Below are 21,035 nucleotides of genomic sequence, written 5' to 3' on the forward strand. Positions count from 1 at the left end.
AAAATACATTTATGTGGCGTGGCTCACCTGGTGAAAGCACAGCAGCGTGGTGTGCAGGGGAAGTCATGCAGTCAGAGGAGCGCAGTACAGCGAACCCTGCTGGCCATGGGCCCAGTGAGCTCGGGCAGATGCTGAACCCTCTGAACCCTCAGTTCTCCTGAGCTGTGTGGGGAATTACTGTGATGGGGGAAAAAATGATTGGACATTTTAAATTGGGGGAGACAAATGGTGGGAGGTGGGGGGGTAACATAATTGGGCACACGAAATAAAAAATAAAAATAAAATAAATAAATGCATTTTTGAAAAGAACACTGCGCTGGGAACAGTGAGAGAACTGCACCCGAGTGGATGAACTGTCTGAATCTCTCCCTCTCTGTTCCCAGGGAGGCTTCGCTGCAGGTCAGCATGAACGAGGGCTTGAGCTTCATTTCCAGCTCAGTGACCATCACCACTGTGCGATGCGTAAGTACTGAATCAGCCAGGCTCTCTCCCTCTCCCTGGGAGACAACAAGCAACATTGCTTTCATATCAATTTAAAGTCTCAGAGCTTCTTTATATAAAAGTTGATCTGAACCGTGATAGCTGCAGCTTGTGTTTTTCCAATGCTTATACAGCAATATGATTTATGATGCTTTTTCATTGCATTTGTATGCATGGTTTCACCAGGATATACTGTGTGCTGTGCAAGTACTGAGGTGCCAGGCTATCTCATTCTCTCTCAATGGGGCACAGCAAGGAACATGGTCCCATTACTTGTATATAATTTTAAACAAGTTCTGGCAAAGCAGCATAACGATGGCCATCCTTATTGGAGATGCTTGGTAGCAACAAGTTGTCTTTTCCCAATTAAGAAGCAGCGGATCTGGCTTTAAGGGATAAAAAAGCAAGTGGTAGAAAGTGGAGCAAAGCTGTCCTGTTATTGTGCTGAGGAAGGATTCAGCTCGGTTCTTGGAAGCCCCACCCCCCCTCCCTTACACCCCAAAAAACAAGTCATGTAGCGCCCAGCACACATGGCTTCAGGAACACGTCACGCTTTGTGGAAACACATCTTCAAATGAGGGAACTGTGGCCACAAGTATTCCACAAACAATCATCCAAACAGAGAGCGAGAGTGCAGTGCAGCTGCATTTTGTAAAATTTTCCCCCGGGGCAAGTTTGCCAGGTAATTTCAGCAGCTCACCCAGCTTCTCCCATGCTTGCATACAATGCCATTTGTGGTACATCTTCTTTCTTAAATGTATCTATTGCAGTGATTGAACCAGGATTTACTGGACCTCTTGAGATTAAACCATGCTGTTTGCATTGTGTTTTCTGTGCTTATTTAGTGCAATGCACACAGCTGTTTGACCCAGTTTTCCTTTTAATTGTACAGCCCCCCCCCCCCCCCTTCGTGCTCCAGATTCTAAATTGCAGACACGCTTCCAAGGAATGCAGCCCTAGCTTCAACAGGCAGAGGCAGCTCTTCCATAAAACTGATATTAAATAGATGGGCGTCTTGCTCCATTTCCTTTCCTCAGCAAGCATTTCTTTTATTATTATTATTTAGTTTAACTTTGTGTGGGTGCTGCAATTTTTAACTTACTGGTGCTGTCTAACTATTTTGCAGGAACTCAGATCCCCAGAGCTGTTACTTCTCTCTACTGAATGTTATGGCTCAGATCCCCAGTACAGCACTGAGTTCTCTATACTAGACTGTATTGAATTAGCTGGCTCTCAGATCCCCAGTACAGCACTGAGTTCTCTATACTAGACTGTATTGAATTAGCTGGCTCTCAGATCTCCAGTACAGCACTGAGTTCTCTATACTAGACTGTATTGAATTAGCTGGCTCTCAGATCCACAGTACAGCACTGAGTTCTCTACACTAGACTGTATTGAGTTAGCTGGCTCTCAGATCTCCCGTACAGCACTGAGTTCTCTGCCCGAGACTGTATTGAATTAGCTGGCTCTCAGATCCCCAGTACAGCACTGAGTTCTCTATACTAGACTGTATTGAATTAGCTGGCTCTCAGATCCCCAGCGCAGCACTGAGTTCTCTATACTAGACTGTTTTGAATTAGCTGGCTCTCAGATCCCCAGTACAGCACTGAGTTCTCTATACTAGACTGTATTAAATTAGCTGGCTCTCAGATCCCCAGTGCAGCACTGAGTTCTCTATACTAGACTGTATTGAATTAGCTGGCTCTCAGATCCCCAGTACAGCACTGAGTTCTCTATACTAGACTGTATTGAATTAGCTGGCTCTCAGATCCCCAGCGCAGCACTGAGTTCTCTATACTAGACTGTTTTGAATTAGCTGGCTCTCAGATCCCCAGTACAGCACTGAGTTCTCTATACTAGACTGTATTAAATTAGCTGGCTCTCAGATCCCCAGTACAGCACTGAGTTCTCTATACTAGACTGTATTGAATTAGCTGGCTCTCAGATCCCCAGTACAGCACTGAGTTCTCTATACTAGACTGTATTGAATTAGCTGGCTCTCAGATCCCCAGTGCAGCACTGAGTTCTCTATACTAGACTGTACTGAATTAGCTGGCTCTCAGATCCCCAGTACAGCACTGAGGTCTCTATACTAGACTGTATTGAATTATTAAACCCAGTGCAGTGCAATGGATTTCTTCCAAGCAGCTGATGAGTTAATAATACTGACAGCAGCAATAGACCTGTATTTACTTCTCTACTACAGAGCTTGCTCTTTAGTTGAATAGCAAGACGTTTGTGTGCGGTTCGCGTCCAGCCCTTGCCTTTCCATTCAATTCAAGGGGCTGAGATGCCAATGCATTACATGGATTTGCAATGCAGTAATAGCAGTTTTCCTCCAGTCTAACCCTGGGACTGCCTCCCTCCCTGCCTCTCCGTCTCTCTCCCCCAGTCTGACGGGACGATCCTGGCCATCGCCCTGCTCATTCTCCTCCTCCTGCTGGCCCTGGCTCTGATCTGGTGGTTCTGGCCTCTCTGCTGCACTGTGGTAAGTATTCAATTCCTTGTCGATTTTTTTTTTAACGCATCGTTTCCATGAGCCACAGACTGAGCACCAGTCCCAGCTGATCTCCCGCATTCCTCCTGAACCCCCATCGACAGTCGACCCGAGTCGAGTGAAAAGACTCCTTTTTTCCATCAAGCTTGATGGATGTTGGCGGTTCTTTCCCAGCAAGCCTTGCGGCTGAGTTCGCATTCATTTGTTTAGAAAAACAGAATGGACGCTACTGCCTTTGCTTCTGACAATTCTTTGGAGTCTTTTGTTACAAAAAAAAAACGACAGGAGAATGTTAAAGCACAGAGAAGCCTGCTCACCCCGGGTGTGGAGTCCATGTTTACGCCCCCTCGTTGCTTGATTGGTCAGTGTTGTGACGTACTTCCACCCATCCCGCTTTGGGGAAGGGTCCGAAAAAATCAGGGGCAGCTCGGATTGGCAGCCAACGCAGGTCAGATAAATGAACATGGGAACGCAGTATCAGGGGCAGCAGGGGTTCAGCACGGGTTGAGGGGAGCATGGAAATGAGATACAAGTGTATCAGGACTTTAGCACCAACCTGGCCAGCACAGCTTTGCCAGTCCAATCGGGTCAGGACTTAAGAGGTGAAACCATTCAAATCTTGCAAATTCCTTGTTTCGTCCATGCATACGTTGCCTCATTCAAGCAGAATCCCTGGCATTCCCCCTTACCTTTGTATCCTTGCCATGCATACAGTTCTTATTTTAAGCTTGCATTTAATGTGGGAAAAACAGAACCCAAATTTACCCCATTTTCTCCCTGTTCTCATTGTGAAACTTGGGAAAAAAAAAAAAGATAATAAAATCAGAACGCCTGATCGCACTGGTCTCCTGAAATCCCATCTACAACGATGCAAAAAGCTGTGCACAACAACCAGCCCACTTACTGACACGATATTCTGCACAGTCTCCCCGCGCTGGAGCTCTGGAGCACAGCCAGAGCTGGATTACTGCCCCCCCAGCATCAATCCCTCCAAAGTCAGGGGAGCTGCAGGAGGGGTTAGTAAAATAAACCATGTCATCATCATCATAACATGCATGAGGTAACTGTGACCAGAGCTGGACCGCAGCCAGACACACACTCGCACACACACGCACACTTGCACACACGCACACATGCACACGCACACGCACACGCACACACACACAGATATTTTGTTATCTTAGCATTTTCTGTAAAGGGTCAATAAAGGCTGATGGGGTGTAAAAAAACCAAACTAAAGCTTGACACTTAAAGAGAGACCGAGAAAGACATCTGGTTGAAAAAAAAAACATTCCAGCAATGGATAACTTTCTCTCCTCCCAACTCGCAAACAGCCCTGCTGGAAAAACTGGAATCCGAGCTGCAAAAAGCTCGCCGGTCCAAAAATGGGAGGAGAGAAAAAGGGGGGATATTCTGAATCCCCCACGAGACCCATGTTACACAACCGCACGTGGCAGACCGTGTCCGCATGTGAGGGCAGGGAGACAGACAGATGAGCAGGGAGACAGACAGATGAGCAGGGAGACAGACAGATGAGCAGGGAGACAGGCAGGCAAGCAGGGAGACAGGCAGGCAAGCAGGGAGACAGGCAGGCAAGCAGGGAGACAGGCAGGTAAGCAGGGAGACAGGCAGGTAAGCAGGGAGACAGGCAGGTAAGCAGGGAGACAGGCAGGGAATCAGAGCAACAGGCAGGGAAGCAGAGAGACAGGCAGGCAAGCAGGGAGACAGGCAGGCAAGCAGGCGAGCAGGGAGACAGGCAAGCGAGCTGGGAGACAGGCAGGCGAGCTGGGAGACAGGCAAGCAGGGAGACAGGCAGGTGAGCAGGGAGACAGGCAGGCAAGCAGGGAGACAGACAAGCAGGGAGACAGGCAGGCGAACGCATTGACTTTCCAAGAAGGAAAACAATGATGTCAGCCTCAGCAGGGGGAGGGGAGAAGTTCACAGAGCGACAGTTCAGCATGAAGGCTACCCGCTGCCTCACTTGGCTCTAAGTTGAAGATGGAATGCTGAAAAACAATACAAAATGAGATGCAAGAGGAAGCAAACCATCAAAATGATGAAATGTCCATGGAGTTTGGGACAAGCAGCAAAGCTCATGTAGAATGAGTTTCCCAATCTGGCCAGCAGGGGTTGGGTTCATTCCAAACTCAGCCACCAGTGGAAGTCAGTGTAATTAATCCACAAAACAGTCAAGTGAGACTGAACTGCTCCCTCCCTCACCCCCTAAAAGAAAGGGGGCTCCCTCCAGTCCAGGGCAGGCTTGAGGCATGGAGACTGAACTGCTCCCTCCCTCACCCCCTAAAAGAAAGGGTGCTCCCTCCAGTCCAGGGCAGGCTTGAGGCATGGAGACTGAACTGCTCTCTCCCTCACCCCCTAAGAGAAAAGGTGCTCCCTCCAGTCCAGGGCAGGCTTGAGGCATGGAGACACATGGGATGAATATTTCCCACAAGTTGTTGCAATTTACTTCAGCATTATGGATCCAAAGCATTCATTGGGTCGTATGTTTTCCTTCAGTTCAGAGCAGGTTTATGGGATCATATTGAATGAATTATTGGGGTTATAAGTTCTAAGTTAATCAAAGTCATGTAGGTTGCACTCCTGAGCTGATCAGACCATGTGCTTTTGGTTTTCCGCAGGTTATAAAGGAGCCGCCACCCCCTCCTTCAGACGACAGTGAGGTAAGCCACGTGGGAGAGACTGTGTGTGTGAGTGTGAAGAATACCTGTAAATATATTACCTGCAGGAAACCCAAGATCACAGATAATCTCTTGTGGATCCACTGCAATCCAGGAGCTTGTTTCAACCTTGTGCCTCTATAGAACACTCAATCAATCAATCAATCAATCAATCAATCAATCAGTATTTATTTTATATAGCTCCTTTCATAGTGGACCACCATCACAAAGTGCTTTACAAGATAGTGAGGAACAACGCCTAATAACATAAGCTCTTTCTTAGAGAAAGGAGGCAGCGACACAACATGAGAGATGAAATACTGTCACTGTTTCACTTTTATTTCCCCCCCCACTCTCCTCGTGTTCTCCGTCCACACTTACTTTCGACTCCCTCTTTTACCCCTCCTCTGTCTCCGTCTCTCTCACCCTACCCCCCCCCCACATCACCCTCACCCCCTCTACCTCCACCTCTGTCTTTCCCCTTCTTTCTCTCCCTCTATCTCCCTCCTCCTCTCTTTCGCTCTCATTCTCTTCTAGTCTGATCCTGAAAACAGGAAATGCCACAGCATTAAGAATTTTCCACCAGAGACCAAAACGCTTGACAGTCAGTAGCTCTGCTCAGAGACAGCGGCCAGACATCCAGACAGCAAAGAGCCCAGGTCGAGTGAAGCTACACAACCTCTTCCCTCCCCGTTACAGCTGGATCTCTTCAGCAGTGCCATTAGAGGGGATGACGGACTCTTTTACACTTGGCAAAAATAAACAGCGGTTGCTTAATCACATCATCGCTGGTGGTTTGTTTTTTTGACAAATTGTTAAACACTGAGCTGAAAAACAAAGGCCTCCTGTTTTTTGTTTTTTTATGCCCAATCGCTCCATGACTTCCTCTCTGGTATTCCAGTGAGCATTCGGTTCAAAATTAAACTTGTATTTTCCGAAGATCCAGGCGAAGCGTGACTTGCTGTTCTTCTGTTTAGATTCCTACAACCACAGGTCCTGAGCTGCGGTGTGATTGCACAAGGTATATAATAACAAGCCTTGAAAGAATGAATACCTGTACAGATATACATCTTTCAAATAGTCATGGGAGATCAATTACTGTAATCAATTTAGTCAATTGGATAATACAACCACAATCTTGCATCCTACATTTATTAAAAAGGTACACTTTGTTTCCTGAATTAAATGTTTGCTTTACAGGCAACATCAAGACATCTGTAATAATAGCTGAGCTATGGTTAGAATTGAGGCTTGGGTTCACATAATGCAAAACGAAGACTTAGGTTTATCATCTTTAAGCAGCCCTTGCAAAGTAAAGCAAAACTGTACAGGGTGGTTCCTGCCAGAGCTGAAAGCGCTGGAGAAAAGCATGTAGTAATTGCAGTTTTGAAACTCAATGAGGGGCAGGGTTATTGGGTTCCCTCACTTCCTCTATCCAACACAAACAGCAGTGCCTTGGAGCTTTGCATCGGAATGGAAAAACGAGGTAACCCTGCACCCAGCCTCCTCACGAAACAACCAGAGAATGACATGCTTTGCTCTGTAAAAAAAAAAATAAAAAAAATGCACGGTTTAGTTTTCTCTTCCTTTGTCCAAAATCTGCGAGTAATTTGTTTCTGGTCTCAGTGGTGATGTCTCTGGCTGGTCTCGGCTATCGCACCTTTTTTTTATTCAAATAGTCATTCGCCCAATGTTTTGTTTTGTTTTTCCCAGAAGAAAAAAAAAAGTTGTTTATTTCCGGTTTGGCAACTTTGTATTTACATATGGAGGATATTTGATGCCAATATGAAAAGAATAAATAAATAACGAAATAAATAAATAAATAAATAAATACATGTCTATTAATTAATTGTGTGTATTTATTTATGCATTCATTTACTTCGACATTTATTTATTTAAACTTTTCCCAATTGCTTTTTTTTACATTTTCATTTAGGCTTTTTACATTTTTGCTTTGATATTTACATCCCCCCGCCCCTTTTCAGCTTTGAATTTTACATTTTGTTGCTGCTAAGACACTCCTGTCAATCAAAGCGGATTGTGTGTGTGTATTTTTATTTGGACAGATGTTTTTAAACCCAGTTTTAAGCCCAATAAAGCCTTTTTTTTTTTCCTCACTGTTTTAGTTTCTTCAGTTTTTTTTTTTAATCTCTTAAAAAAATAAAAACTAAAACCTGCCTGGAAAGTAGTGAACTCTAAACCACAGACAAGTAACTGTATTCACTGCGGGTTCTCCTCGTTTCAGGATGAGGAGGAGGATGGGGTGCCCAAGAAGAAATGGCCGACGGTGGATGCTTCGTACTATGGGGGTCGTGGAGTGGGGGGCATCAAGAGAATGGAGGTGAGGTGGGACAGTGGGCAGGAGCTTCTTTGATAGTTGTTGAAATGAGTGCTTGATAATGTTTTTAGCTAATCCTCTTAATGACGTTTCTAAAACAGCGTGAACATATATATTCAGCAATGTGGAGTAGTGGTTAGGGCTCTGGACTCTTGACCGGAGGGTCGTGGGTTCAATCCCAGGTGGGGGACACTGCTGCTGTACCCTTGAGCAAGATACTTTACCTAGATTGCTCCAGTAAAAACCCAACTGTATAAGTGGGCAATTGTATGTAAAAATAATGTGATATCTTATAACAATTGTAAGTTGCCCTGGATAAGGGTGTCTGCTCAGAAATAAATAATAATAATATATATTTTTAAAGTTTTATTTGTAAAAACAGAAATAAATCTTTTTTATATATAAAAAAAAATCTAGCATCTTGTGTAAACGGTCTGAACAGAAAACACACAGTGGTGTTTCGTGGTTAACTGAAGTCATCAATGTGTTAGGGCGTATTTGGAGGCTGTGTGGTCCAGTGGTTAAAGAAAAGTACTTGTAACCAGAAGGTCCCCGGTTCAAATCCCACCTCAGCCACTGACTCATTGTGTGACCCTGAGCAAGTCACTTAACCTCCTTGTGCTCCATCTTTCGGGTGAGACGTAGTTGTAAGTGACTCTGCAGCTGATGCATAGTTCACACACCCTAGTCTCTGGAAGTCACCTTGGATAAAGGCGTCTGCTAAATAAAGAAATAATAATAAATATTTGTACGGTCCCTCTGCGTTTCTGCCCTCCTGCGGTAATTGATTATTCCCCAGTTAGAAGCACCGTGTGTCTACTGTGTAACCGGGACGGTTTTGTTTCCAGGTGCGCTGGGGGGAGAGGGGCTCCACCGAGGAAGGAGCTAAGCTGGAGAAAGCCAAGAACGCGCGGGTGAAGTTACCAGAACAGGAGTTTGATCTCCCACCGTCACGCTCCCTCAACAACAGCATGTACAAACCAGCCGGGCCCCGGAAGTGGTACTCGCCAATTAAGGTACAGAACTGAGCGGGGTCTGTTACACCCCAGCCAGGGAATTCTGAAGGATGCATTAGAAAAAATGCAGTTCCTCATAGCTGTAGCTTTTGTTGTGGTTTGCGGTAAGGGTAATGCAGCAGGATCCCAGCAGAACCACAGTCTGGAGAGGCAGAGAAGCTCTGAGCTTGGGGTTCACAAGAGGTTCAGCAGGGTTGGAGGCAAATTGCAACCCGTCTAAAACCACTATCGACTTCTGCTTCCAGTTTCCATGCAATACTACAAGAAACCTGAATAAATTCAAATCAACTTGTTTTGACTATTTTCTCAGTCGAAAAAAAACAAATAAACAAAAAAACATCCGTCATGGAATTTATTACGTTTCTTTGAGCATTTCTAAATTTGTGTTGAATAGTTATGGATTGATTTTTCTCTAAAACATCTTTTGTGCTACAAAAACAGAACCACAGAGGACTTGTGCAACTTGGAATGCATCCTACACTGTAAAAAAATAAAGAAATTGTTTAATGTATTGAACACCCAACACTGTCTAAAGTTTTCCTTCGGCACATGACTTGTCTGGGCTAACGGGGAGTTAAGCTATTGTCAGAAATAAAAAAAATAAAATAAAAAAAATCATCTGTGTGGGGATTTAATAGAAACCAGTCCTGAATCGTCCTGACCTCAGAAACTCGAAGCTGCAGAGTTAGCGGTTTTTAATAAGACTTTGATTTCTCTTCAAAAACACTCCCAGCTCATTCTTTTTTTTTTAAATAATACTGGTGCTCATCCGCACACGTGCTTTGGAAATATCCAGTACGCTAACCTCAGAAATGCAGAGGGTCATGTGACCAGGGTGTTTTTGGGGGAGACGTGTGTGGACGGTTTAAAAAATGAAGGGAAACGTGGAACATACTGCTTTGTTATTCTATTCTGAACGTGAGTTACCATAACCCACATTGCATTTTGAACGTTAACTAACAGAGATAGGCAATTGATCACATTACATGAACCCTGGAGAGAGCCCTTAGGCTGTTTACCACATTTCTACTTTAGTTTCAAGACCATGCCTCCTCATTCAATGTGATTGTGTTATCTGTTTTCGCTGTGTGAGCATGATAAGCTGGCGTGTTTCAGGGAGCGCCCCCTGTGGTCCGGAGGCTGAAGTGTTTTTCTCTTTGTTTCAGGGGAAGCTGGATGCACTGTGGTCGCTCCTAAGGAAAGGATATGACCGGGTGTCAGTGATGAGACCGCTGCCAGGAGACAAGGTAAAATTTTACAAAATCCTTGTAAAATTCCTACCCACCCTCCAGCCCTAGCTTTATTAACGCAGCCCATTTCTGAATCAAAAATGAAAAACACTACCGAAGTGAAACCTACTGTAACTAATCTGGAGAAAATAAAAGGTTCACTTTTTTTTTTTTTTTTTTTAAAGAGATTCTACAGTATGCTGCTCCTGCCAGTTTGGCTTGAACCAAAAAAAAAAAACAACAACTTCAAAGCGGAAACCTTGATTATTTTAATAATTTATTTCCCCTTAGAGAAAAAATTCTCGTCTCCCAGGCAACTACAGAACAATGTTAGCGTGAGCTTCGTAGCAGCAGAAATCTGGATAGGATTGTGCCTTGTCATCAGTTTGCCGGTGCACACCCCCTTTCGAGGAAAATGGTACAGCCTTACCCCGCTTTCCTTAGGCGCGACGGGAAATGACACTGTGAGCTGGGCGGGGGGAGATTTTTTGCTCTGCAGTCTGAAGGCTGGCCCCGGCTCACAGCTGGTTCTAATAAAGCCTGCTGAGGCTCACGGTCGAGCTGTGGTGTGAAGGCAAGCTTCCTGAGGACCAGAGTGCTCTGCTTCCCTGCAGGCATTCACAGAGCCCTCCTCTGGGTACGGGGGTCTTATTAGGGAGCCAGCTGCCTTCCTCAAGTACAGTACCAGACTTCAATGGGGATTCATAACGGAGGGGTCTTGGGGAGGGGGTCCTGTTGACAGTTGCCGATTCAGAGAAGGGGGGTGGATGGGGGCTCTAATCCTACGTTGCAAAACCAAAATGCATTTTTTTGCAAACGGTTTCAATGCACGGTATACCGTAAGAAATGCAGCTTACAGGGTCACAGGCATTGCTGTTCAAATGTATGGATGCACTGCCTCTTTCTGTGCTTCAAGCAGTTTGGATAATGGTTGACGCCACAGAAAGCTAGTAAAGGTGTAGTAAAGCATAGGCAAGCACTATAAAGCACAGTACAGGGGAAGGAAACCATGCATAGGGAGCGCAGGGTAGGGCTGACTTTCATAGGCTTGCACTTGTTTTAAATGTTAGATTTTTGAATGCCCACAGCTCCCTTCTCAGTAATGATTCGAAGCCTGCACGAGATCATTCGAACACATGCTGTTCAGTGTACTGTTACCACCCCACTGGAGTGACTGAAGTCATCAGTACAAATATGCCGATGACTTCACCGTTCGGGTGTTTGATCATTGTGAGTGCATTTCTTATATATCGGATGGGAAAAATTAATCACACTTTTCCAATGCGTTGCGATTGCATGGGCTTTCCCCAATATACAGATAATTTTTTACTTTAAGGAGGCAGTGTGGTTCAGTGGTTAGTCAAGGGCTTGTAACCAGAAGGTCACCGGTTCAAATCCCACCCCTGCCACTGACTGACTCACTGCGTGTGACCCTGAGCAAGTCACTTAACCTCCTTGTGCTCCATCCTGCGGATGAGATGTTAAATCAGTGTCCTATTGTAAGTGACTCTGCATATAATGCACAGTTCACAGCCTACCTCTGTAAAGCGCTTTGTGATGGTGGTCCACTATGAAAGGCGCTATATAAAAACAAACATATTATTATTATTATTATTATTATTATTATTATTATTATACACCTTGGTTGCCTTGCATGATTGATTATTATTGATTATTGAAACCATTGATCAGTTTCCTGAAAATAAAATCGAATGAAGATTACCCCTTTTAACTAGCTCGAAAGTGAAAACACTGTTCAAAACTTTCAACAAAGTTATCGATATCAAATCACAAAATTAGAATCATAAAAACTAAAGCATCTACTTCACATGCATACAGAATACCCCCTGTAACCGCGGGCTACAGATACAGGTTAAAAATGTGTAGAAAATCAACAGCTTATACGCTAACACCCACATGCAATCTGAAAGGAGTTCAACACAAGTTTAGAGAAGATTTGTGAAAATTCAAGGCAGGTGACCATGCAGTGTGACAGAGGGAGACAGACAGACAGACAGATAGGCAGGCAGGAAGACAGACAGATTGGCAGACTGGCACAGAGAGAGGCAGACAGACAGTGAATAAGAGGCAATATTCTGACCTTGTAAACATTGTGTCTTTTTTTTTTTAAACAGTGAGGGTTTCAAAGCACAGCAGTAATGGTTTCCAGCCCCACTGGTTGTCTTTGTGTTATTAGTGCTGCTTCCTTGGTTCTGCCAGTGCTGAGCAGCTGTGAATAGTTTCAGAGAAGCAGGTAATTAGGCGCTGCCCACATGAAGTGGATCCTGCGCTGGATTCCTGTATCTGTTGAAGTTTAACAAGCTTGTGTACAGTACGAGGGGAGGGCTTAGGGGCAGGGTGGCTGTTCCAGGAACTCTTTTCATGTGGGATGAGTGCCAGTGAAACATTAAAGCTGCACACAACACTGCTTTCTGTCAGGGTGCATTGGCTTGTAAAATATGTATTTGTTTGAAAAAAAAAAAAAAAAAAAAAAGGAAATAACATTAGTGTTTTTTTTTTTTTTTAAATGTTCATTGAAAGAATACAGTTGCCAAAAATGGAAGACTTTGAGAAAGACTTTTAGACAAAACTTTTGTCCTTTTAGTTTTATATATATATATATATAACATTTTTAAACATGAACCCGAGCTTGTGATCGCTCCAGGGAAGGCTCATAAGCAGTGAAGTTTAAACACACTCTTAGCCCCCTGCTGGACATTAAACACATTGCAGTCACATTTCAAACTGTGATGCAGCTAGTGACACAACGGACCTCTTAAAATGATTCTGTACCGTATCCCTCTTTTGAAAAGAAACAGACTTCTTGATAAGAACGTTTTTTTTTTTCCAGTGTCTGACGCGATGATTTTAACTACAAAGGCCTCCTTAATACTGCCTCTTAACACTCCTGTAAAACAGGCATTTCCTGGGTTAGACAGCTCAATAAAGAGCAGATAAATGCACTCCCAGAGTTCTGCAGGGCTGAAGAGGCACAGATCACTTGATGAACCGTGTAACTGAGTTCACATGCGTGAATCTCAGGCTTGTGTCTCACTCTGGGGATGGAGAAAGAGCCCTTTGATCAGACAGAGGCTTTGATGTGCTAATCGCACGCATCCAGAGTCTCCACCACACACACTGACACCCCATATACAAAAACAGAGCACGCACGTACAGAGGGCCATCCCCACCAGGGAATAAGACTGAAGGTACTATCGGATTATAGAGCAAACACAATCAGCGACGTCTATAGGGGCCAGGAGGGTATGATAAGTCTTAAGCAAAATCCAAAATAATGGTATAGTTAATTTTTGATGAATGCGGTATTTCTTGCGGAGCCATACACTCGGGGCAGAGCGTTGCAGGGGGGAGCAGGTTAATGGTTGCACCCTGCTGTACCAGATGGAGGCTGGCACAGGCAGAATTCTGAGAGCTCTACAGGAACCAAACCAAGCAGGTGCTTCAAACTTCTGAGTCCTATAAAGGGTGCAACGAACGAAACACACACAAAAAAAAAGAGAGAGACACACAAAACGAATCTGATTTCCCTGCCAAGCTGCTCTTCAAGCTGTGTAAATGATATTAAGCAGTGCTGTGTCTCGCGTCCTCTTTCGGAGGGCAGTCGTGTGAATTTGGCGGAACGTGTCTGTCCTGGTTCTGGTTCTGTGGTCACTCTTCGGGGTCCTGTTTCCGTTGGCAGATCCGGCGTTTCAATAAAACTCCCTTCCGATCCGAGAACACTCTGAAAAGATCACAGCAGCTTCCTTTTAAAAAAAAAATAATAATAATAATAATAATAATAATAATCTGGAAATCTCCCAGCTGCCAAAATAAAGATCCCATATTGCCGAAGTGAAAAGTTCTGTTTCTCAGTCCTAGTCTAATAATGAGCCCTAGTCTAAACACTCCACTCTCAGCTCTCCAGCGCTGTCATCACCCTGCACCTTATTAATGAGCACTAGTCTAAACACACTCTGCTCTAAATGTGATAATGAGTACAGGCTACCTCAGAGCTGCTAGTTCTCAGACTCAGTGCTGTTAGTAAAGTGCTGAGACAGTGTTTATGATCTGGCACCATTTCCGTTACTACATGGTTTATGCCAGGGACAGCAGGAAGTGCTACAAATTAGTTTGCAGAAAGAAAGATCTTTCCAGTAAATGCCCCCCTTTGGGGCAATTAGAAATGTTACAGTTGCTGCACTCAAGTTGCACCAAGTAAACTGTTGTTGTTTGTGAGTAAGCGAGGTGGAACTGACGGGCAGGCCCAGTTGAATGTAGGAATGAAATGAGATTGAGTTTTATACCCCATCCTCACTGCCTACATGATGCGCGATCAACACATGGCGAAATCAAGGCTTCAGCGTGTGATGACCATGCGTTGTACTGCACGTGTGTGGAATGGTGCTAATGGAAACGTGGCTGAAACTGAGACTGTGCAGCGCCAACTAAGACTGGAAAATCCATTTCCTTACTGGCCTTAACTGGTCCGCCTTTTCCTCTGCTGAAGATCCTCCACGACAATGAAACATTCGACAGTGCTACATTTAGAAATGCTAAAAGAAACGCCATAAATTCAACTCGAAACGTTCTACCCGAAGTGTCTTTGCCATTTAATTCTTAAGCTCCTCTCCGATTGAAGATCTTACGCAGATCATTTCAAAGCCAGCGCTGCAGGTGAGGAATCAACGAATCGTTTCTTGTGTTGCTTGTTTGTTAGACGCTGGATTACGATGACTCTTGGTGGCAAAGACTTTTTTTAATAGCATGTAAGACCACCACCCTTGTGAAAAGAGAGCTCTATGCAACGCTAAAATAAGATTATAATGCTTTGAACAAAACAAGGTGTTAACCACTTAACCAGTATTCTAAGCACTGCACAGACTTTTCCCAGAGGGTAAAGACACTTATATTTTACACAGAGAGTGGTGAGGGTATGGAATGGGCTATCAAGCCACGCTGATACTGAAATCTCTGTGATCCTTTAAGGACCAACTGGACGAAGTTCTGAGATCAACTGGCTACTAGGAACCGGCCAAGCATTGATGGTTCTGAACTTTTCACTTTTTCTAATGTTCTTAAATGCTGCAGTAGATGACGTTTTTGTTTTTTGGGTTTTTTTTAGCCAGCTAGTGTCTGTGTTTCAGTTTGTTTGTGACTCTCTCCCTCTCTCTGTGGGGTCGTTCTGTGTGTGTGTGTGTGCAGGATGTTGAGGTTCAAACGCAGGCTAATTAGAGAGATCTGCAGCAGACGTGATCCACAGTAATGACCAACAATGAGTGGAGGGCTCTTGTAACCCTCCAGCAGGGACACTGGCGAGGGGGACCACAGACCCACAGGAATGTGCTGAGGGAGCCTCACACTCCCTCTCTGTGTGTGTCTCTCTCTCTGCCTTTCCCATTCTCCATCGGTCTGGCTGTGCTTTTTCAAAGTTCCATTCAGAACTATTAAACACACAAACAGCGCTGTATTTAGACATACGAAAAGAACCTTACAAAAATTCAATGACATACGTTCCGTCCATTTGAACGTTTTATTTTTAATGTGATAGTGGCTGTAGAAAGCAAACTTCAATACCACAATTTTATTAAATGGTGTAAAGCAATTGCAGCCAATTGTCTCTGTATTTTTATGAAATGTAACCATCAGTAACATAAAGAGAAGCTTAGACCAGTATCTCTGTATGATACAGTTCATGATCAGTACAAATCCTCAATCTGGTCCAGTTCCAACTGGTTAGCGAGAGTCTACAGCAGGGCTGGCCAAAGCGGTCTCTTCCACTCCTGGTCTTTGTTCCAACCCTGCTCTAAATTGTTTAATTGAATCCCTGAAACAGTTAATGATGTCATTTTATCTGTTAAACCTGGAGTGGAACAGCCCACTGGACTGGGATTAAAACACCCCTGGTCTACTGTTTACACAGCTCTGGCCCAAGGTTTTACATCCTCCTATAGAATGAACTGATTGTGCTTCATCAAGTCGAACGAAACCTGCTGAATAACGTTACGTTAACATATTGAATTCCACGCCGCTTTGTAGTTTTCCCATATGCTTCACGAAAAATGGACAAATGTGATATTTCGAAATCTAACGTGAAATACTGTACTGCTATGATGGCTTCCGGCAGACACTTGAGATATCATTTAGTAGTTTCTTTGATTACATGATGGTAAATAAAAGATCTAAATTATGTTAATAATTTTTTTTTAAATGATGTCACAATCCTAAAATTCTAGGTGATGCCAAACTTTGTGCCATAGCTGTAGTGTTTGTGTTGGTGGAAGAGGGAGGGAGGGAGAGAGGGAGGGAGGGAGGGAGGGAGGGAGGGAGGGGGTCTTCCACAAACATTGACGTATCATGGTGATGGTGGAAAAGAAAAGAAAAATAGGCTGGTCTTGAAAGGACTGAGTATCAAGTGGGGAAGATGTGAATTTTCCTTGAGAAGCTGACAGCCCGGTTTCTCCTCTCATCGCTGGTGCAGCGAACTTGCCCCGGCTGTTTATATTGTAATAGAAATCACTGACGGGATGATGGATAGTTTGGGTGCGCACAGCCAGAGGCTCAGCTGCCAGTGCGATGTCCTTGATTTACCCCAGCACAGACAATCCCAAGAGGGGCTTCGTAATACATAAACACTGCTGTCTGGGCCTCACTCTCACTAACTGTGCTGTAGACGGTTCAGTCTGTAGTTCAGGGATTGATTCGGATTTACACTGTTCAAAACAGATAGGGTGGCCAAAGCAGACCAATTCCACTCTTGGTCTTTGTTCCAACCCTGTTCTTGTTTAATTGAACCAATGAAAGCTCCATCTAGACCCTGAACCCTGAAGTAGTGCATTATCTCATTAAACCTGGACTGGAATGACCCTCCCGGACTGGGATTGGACACCCTTGCTTATAGACAGGGCTTGTTGTCGCAGTATTGCAATCTGAGAGTGACTTTAAGCTAAAGGCTTGATGGTAAAACTGTGGTTTTAATGTCAGGGTTGGGTTTATAGTTTATAGTAGATGTTTCTGGAAGCATGGGTGTTACAAGACAAGAATGTCTCATTGAGTGAGTAACAAGACGCATGAAAAATAAGAAATGTTGCATAATAATAACATATCAAAACAAGCCTCAGGCTTTGAAGAAAATATGTCTAAGCTAGATAAGAATGAAGTCACAAGACCTGGCTGTTGTCTCTGAATATCCACAGTGTTACTCAACAGTGTCCGACAGTAACCTTTCCTTCCTGTCTGTTCGTTCCAGGGACGATGTATCAACTTTACCAGAGTCAACAACCCGCCTCCCAGATACCCCATCTACAACCACAGCACCCCCATCTACACGCCCCCCATCTACACGCCCCCCTTCTACACCCCCCCTCCCCCCCAGGGCATGCTCCCTCCCCCCCCTCACAGCCCCTCCGCCTCCCCTCCGCCTTCCCCCACCTCCACCCTCCCTCCTACCCCACCTCCCGCCCCTCTCGCTTCCCTGCCACCTCCCCCTGCTCCTCCCCTTCCCCCTCCCCCTCAGACTCCTCCCTATGCATTGCCCCCACCTCCACAGGCTCCTCCTCAAGCACCAACCACTGCTCTGCCCCCTCCCCCTGTGGCTCCGCCTCCCTGTAGAGCCCCACCCCCGGACCGCCCTCCTCCCCGACCCTCACTCTAGGTGACCCGGAAGGACTTCAAGAGAGCAGGACGCAGCATCACTTCCTCAGTGGCATGCAGACTAGGAAATACTGCATTCACAGGAAGTAATATTATCCCAATATCAAACCACTATTGATCACCTTTTGGGCTCCATATAGACGTTTAATACTATAATCTTTTACGGCTGACGTTCTTCCATCTTAGTTTTTGTGTCTATTTTGTATAGATTTTTTTTTTTCATTTTATCATTTTTTATATATCTTTTTTTTTTTTAACCAAAAGTTCGAATTCTGTTGAACAGTCAACATGGTGGCTTTTGCACGAAGGAAAAGTGGAAATCATGTCGGCCCCGCTGCCTTACCCAGCATTGACGTTGCTCCCTCCCTCCTCATGCCAACCGACAGCTGCACCGCCTGTATCCAACCACCAGGGAGCGCCGACACTGCACCGGAGAGGGGGCTGCTTGCAAATCTCTTTTACCATCGGCGAGAGCTGCCGTCATCGCGTCTCACCGCGGCTTTCTGTTCCCATTCGGATATCAAACTCTGGGACTGCATGAAGCGAACAATCACTTATACTTCAGTTTTGATTTTTTGTCAGTGTAAGAATATAGATCTTTTCATGTATTTGTTTTAACCTCACATCTTGGCAGCATTCAAGTCTAGCCTGTGCTTAGCAGCATTGCTCTCATTTGGGCAAAGAAATGGTACAGCCGCATTGGTACTATATACACACATGACCAGATTACTTCATGAGGGCATTAATGCTTGGTCACGATGCCTCCTAGTCCCTTCTAAGGATCCCTTGAGTTCAGGGGTTGACTGGAAGCCTTTATCATACGGGGGCCTGGTCGATGTAGCTGGTTAGCTTACAAACTGGGTTCTATACAAGGTATTGGCTATAGTAAGAGGATCCTCGCTTGTTTGGATGATTGTGTCATTGCTTGTGGTGGATAATGAGCTGAAGCTATTGCGAGGTCTGCTAGAAACTTGTTTTTACCCCAGAGGAGGCTCAACGCTTCAGATTTTTGATTAAGGAAACAGTGTTCTGGAATCCCCTTTGGAATCCTGCGCAGAACTACGAAAAGGCCTGCAAGGCTGTCCCTAGGTCTCTATTGAAGGGCTGTAGTCCTGTTCATCACGCAGTTCTCTGTCTCCTGTAATTCAGAGACCGGTTAGCTTTTCAGATTTTCAATCAGGCTTTTGTTTCATTGGCCCCGTAGAGCTGTGTTAGGTTTGCAAAGCTCCCTGGGGGTGTTTGTCCGCTAAGGGCACGATCTACCTGTAATTGGGATGGCATGAGCTCCAGTTGAATATAGAGAGAGGGTTAAGGGCAGAGGCAGGGCTAACCAGCCCAGGCTGGGGACTGGAAATACAGCATGTCAGTAATGAGCTGGGGAACAAAAGAGAGTTTTTGTGAAAACCGCTGGCGACAGATTTTAAGATTGCTTGTTCTGGCTGTATTAGGAGGAAAAGCAGGTGAAGAGATTCTGAACAGAGAGCAATGCATTTTTCCTTAATGTACTATTACCTGGTGTATGTAAGTGGTGAGTGCGTAACACGAAAATAAATTGAAAAAGTTGAGAAGAATTAGGCAGCTTTATGAAGGGGAAAGGGTTTAGTGGCTGTGCTAATACTGTTTTTTTGGCTGTGTCACAGTATACCTATATGCATGTTTCCTGGAGGTATTGAAGGTGAGTGCTTCTTGAAACTAGTCAAATCGACAGGAACGGGTTTGTAGTTTAGAGGTTAGAGGAGCAACAAGGAGCTAGGGTCGCCTTATTGCCCAAATATGGAAAGAGAAATAGCAAGAGCAATTCAGTGGCACAGCCTGAACGCAAGGGTAAGCATGGTCAGAGCTCTGCAAAGCAAAAGGCAGTCGGAAGACAAGCTGGCAGCAAAGCCGTTGTGTTCAGGGACAGACAAGAAGCAAGAGCAAGCATGGATCGCTCAGAACTGGTTCACTGCGGGCTGTAGATCTACAAAGGGAATGCGTTGGCATGTGATGCGAGCTCGGGCAACAGCCGTAGAGCTTCTTCAAGAACACTATAGAAATTAGTGAGGATAACTTACTAACTTAACTTTGAAAAGGCTGCACCACCGTGAGCTCTGGAGTGGTTTTTAAAGAGTAGATGTGTAACTGCACGGATTGAGGGGGGCGATTGAGGGGGGCGTGCTGTAGCAACGTCACGCCCGCAAAAGAAAACTCCCAATGGGGTTAAAAAATACAAAGCAAAAAAGATATAACCTGTTGGGTTCACGATGTATATATTTTATACTGCATGTTTACCATGTACCGGATGGAAGCATTCCAGTGTGTCGAGGATAGTCCAGTTAGAAGGTGGGGCTCCTCTGTGTCTCCGGTGTAGTAAATTATTGCATATTGTAAAAGCCAGTGATATTTCATGGCATGTTTATATTGTATCAAGCTGTGCTTGTTTCAAATGTTTTGTTCTCTCTTTCTTTCTTTGTGTTTGTTTTTGTTGGTTAATAAATGTACGGATATCTGACTGTAGAGACGAACGCTTGGTTAACACAGCCCCTGGATTAAGAGAGAGATGGGTTCTGGTCCTGTTAGTACGGGCTGGGCCAGTTTGAATCGGACCAGGCAGCCGTGGTGCAGTTGGGACCCTTTGCAATCAAGCTGTTGTTTTAGAGTGAAAACCATGTGGCTTCAGGTTTGCTGTGACAGTTGGGGGCAGATTCTTTGACCAGATCCAACCTGTCAGTACATTTAAACCCAGTGCCCCTCATTGCAAAAATCAGACAGTTAACATCATTTTATTTGTGGGACACATAAGTCCTTTCTACCTTTAAGGGTTAAAAAGATAGTACTACAAGTCCCAGAATGCACTGTAAATGCAGGGTTTTAAAAAAACAAACCACAATCCTAAACTGCCCCCGTAAACCTGGATCCATACTTTAATAATGGTGTCTTCACACGCATGTCTCAGGCAGGCAGACAGACAGACAGCCTGACAGACACACATAAGCAGGCAGGTAGGGAGACACCCTGAGCGAGGTCTTTTCAATTTTTAAAAATTATTTTAACGTACTTTTCTGGACGTGGCGTTGTGAGCACATTGCACTGGGGTGTGCATTCACACTGCAAAGCAGAGAACGAGTTTCAAGATCGCCAGACCACCTCAGGTTAAATCAAGTGTCTTTT

General features: G+C 44.7%; 1 protein-coding gene across 1 annotated transcript in view; it reads left to right on the forward strand.

Annotated features, from left to right (window-relative positions):
- Positions 1-20,377, forward strand: part of LOC117968931 (anthrax toxin receptor 1-like) — a 34,310-nt gene extending 13,933 nt beyond the window's left edge. The window contains exons 12-18 of the mRNA XM_034916788.2: positions 384-462; positions 2,873-2,968; positions 5,614-5,655; positions 7,898-7,993; positions 8,839-9,006; positions 10,173-10,253; positions 17,482-20,377. Coding sequence (XP_034772679.2) covers positions 384-462; positions 2,873-2,968; positions 5,614-5,655; positions 7,898-7,993; positions 8,839-9,006; positions 10,173-10,253; positions 17,482-17,886 — 967 coding nt within the window. The 3' untranslated portion in view covers positions 17,887-20,377. The remainder of the gene's footprint in view (positions 1-383; positions 463-2,872; positions 2,969-5,613; positions 5,656-7,897; positions 7,994-8,838; positions 9,007-10,172; positions 10,254-17,481) is intronic.
- The last annotated feature ends 658 nt before the right edge of the window (positions 20,378-21,035 follow it).

The sequence above is a fragment of the Acipenser ruthenus genome, chromosome 37 (genome assembly GCF_902713425.1).
Source record: "Acipenser ruthenus chromosome 37, fAciRut3.2 maternal haplotype, whole genome shotgun sequence".
Lineage (NCBI taxonomy): Eukaryota > Metazoa > Chordata > Actinopteri > Acipenseriformes > Acipenseridae > Acipenser > Acipenser ruthenus.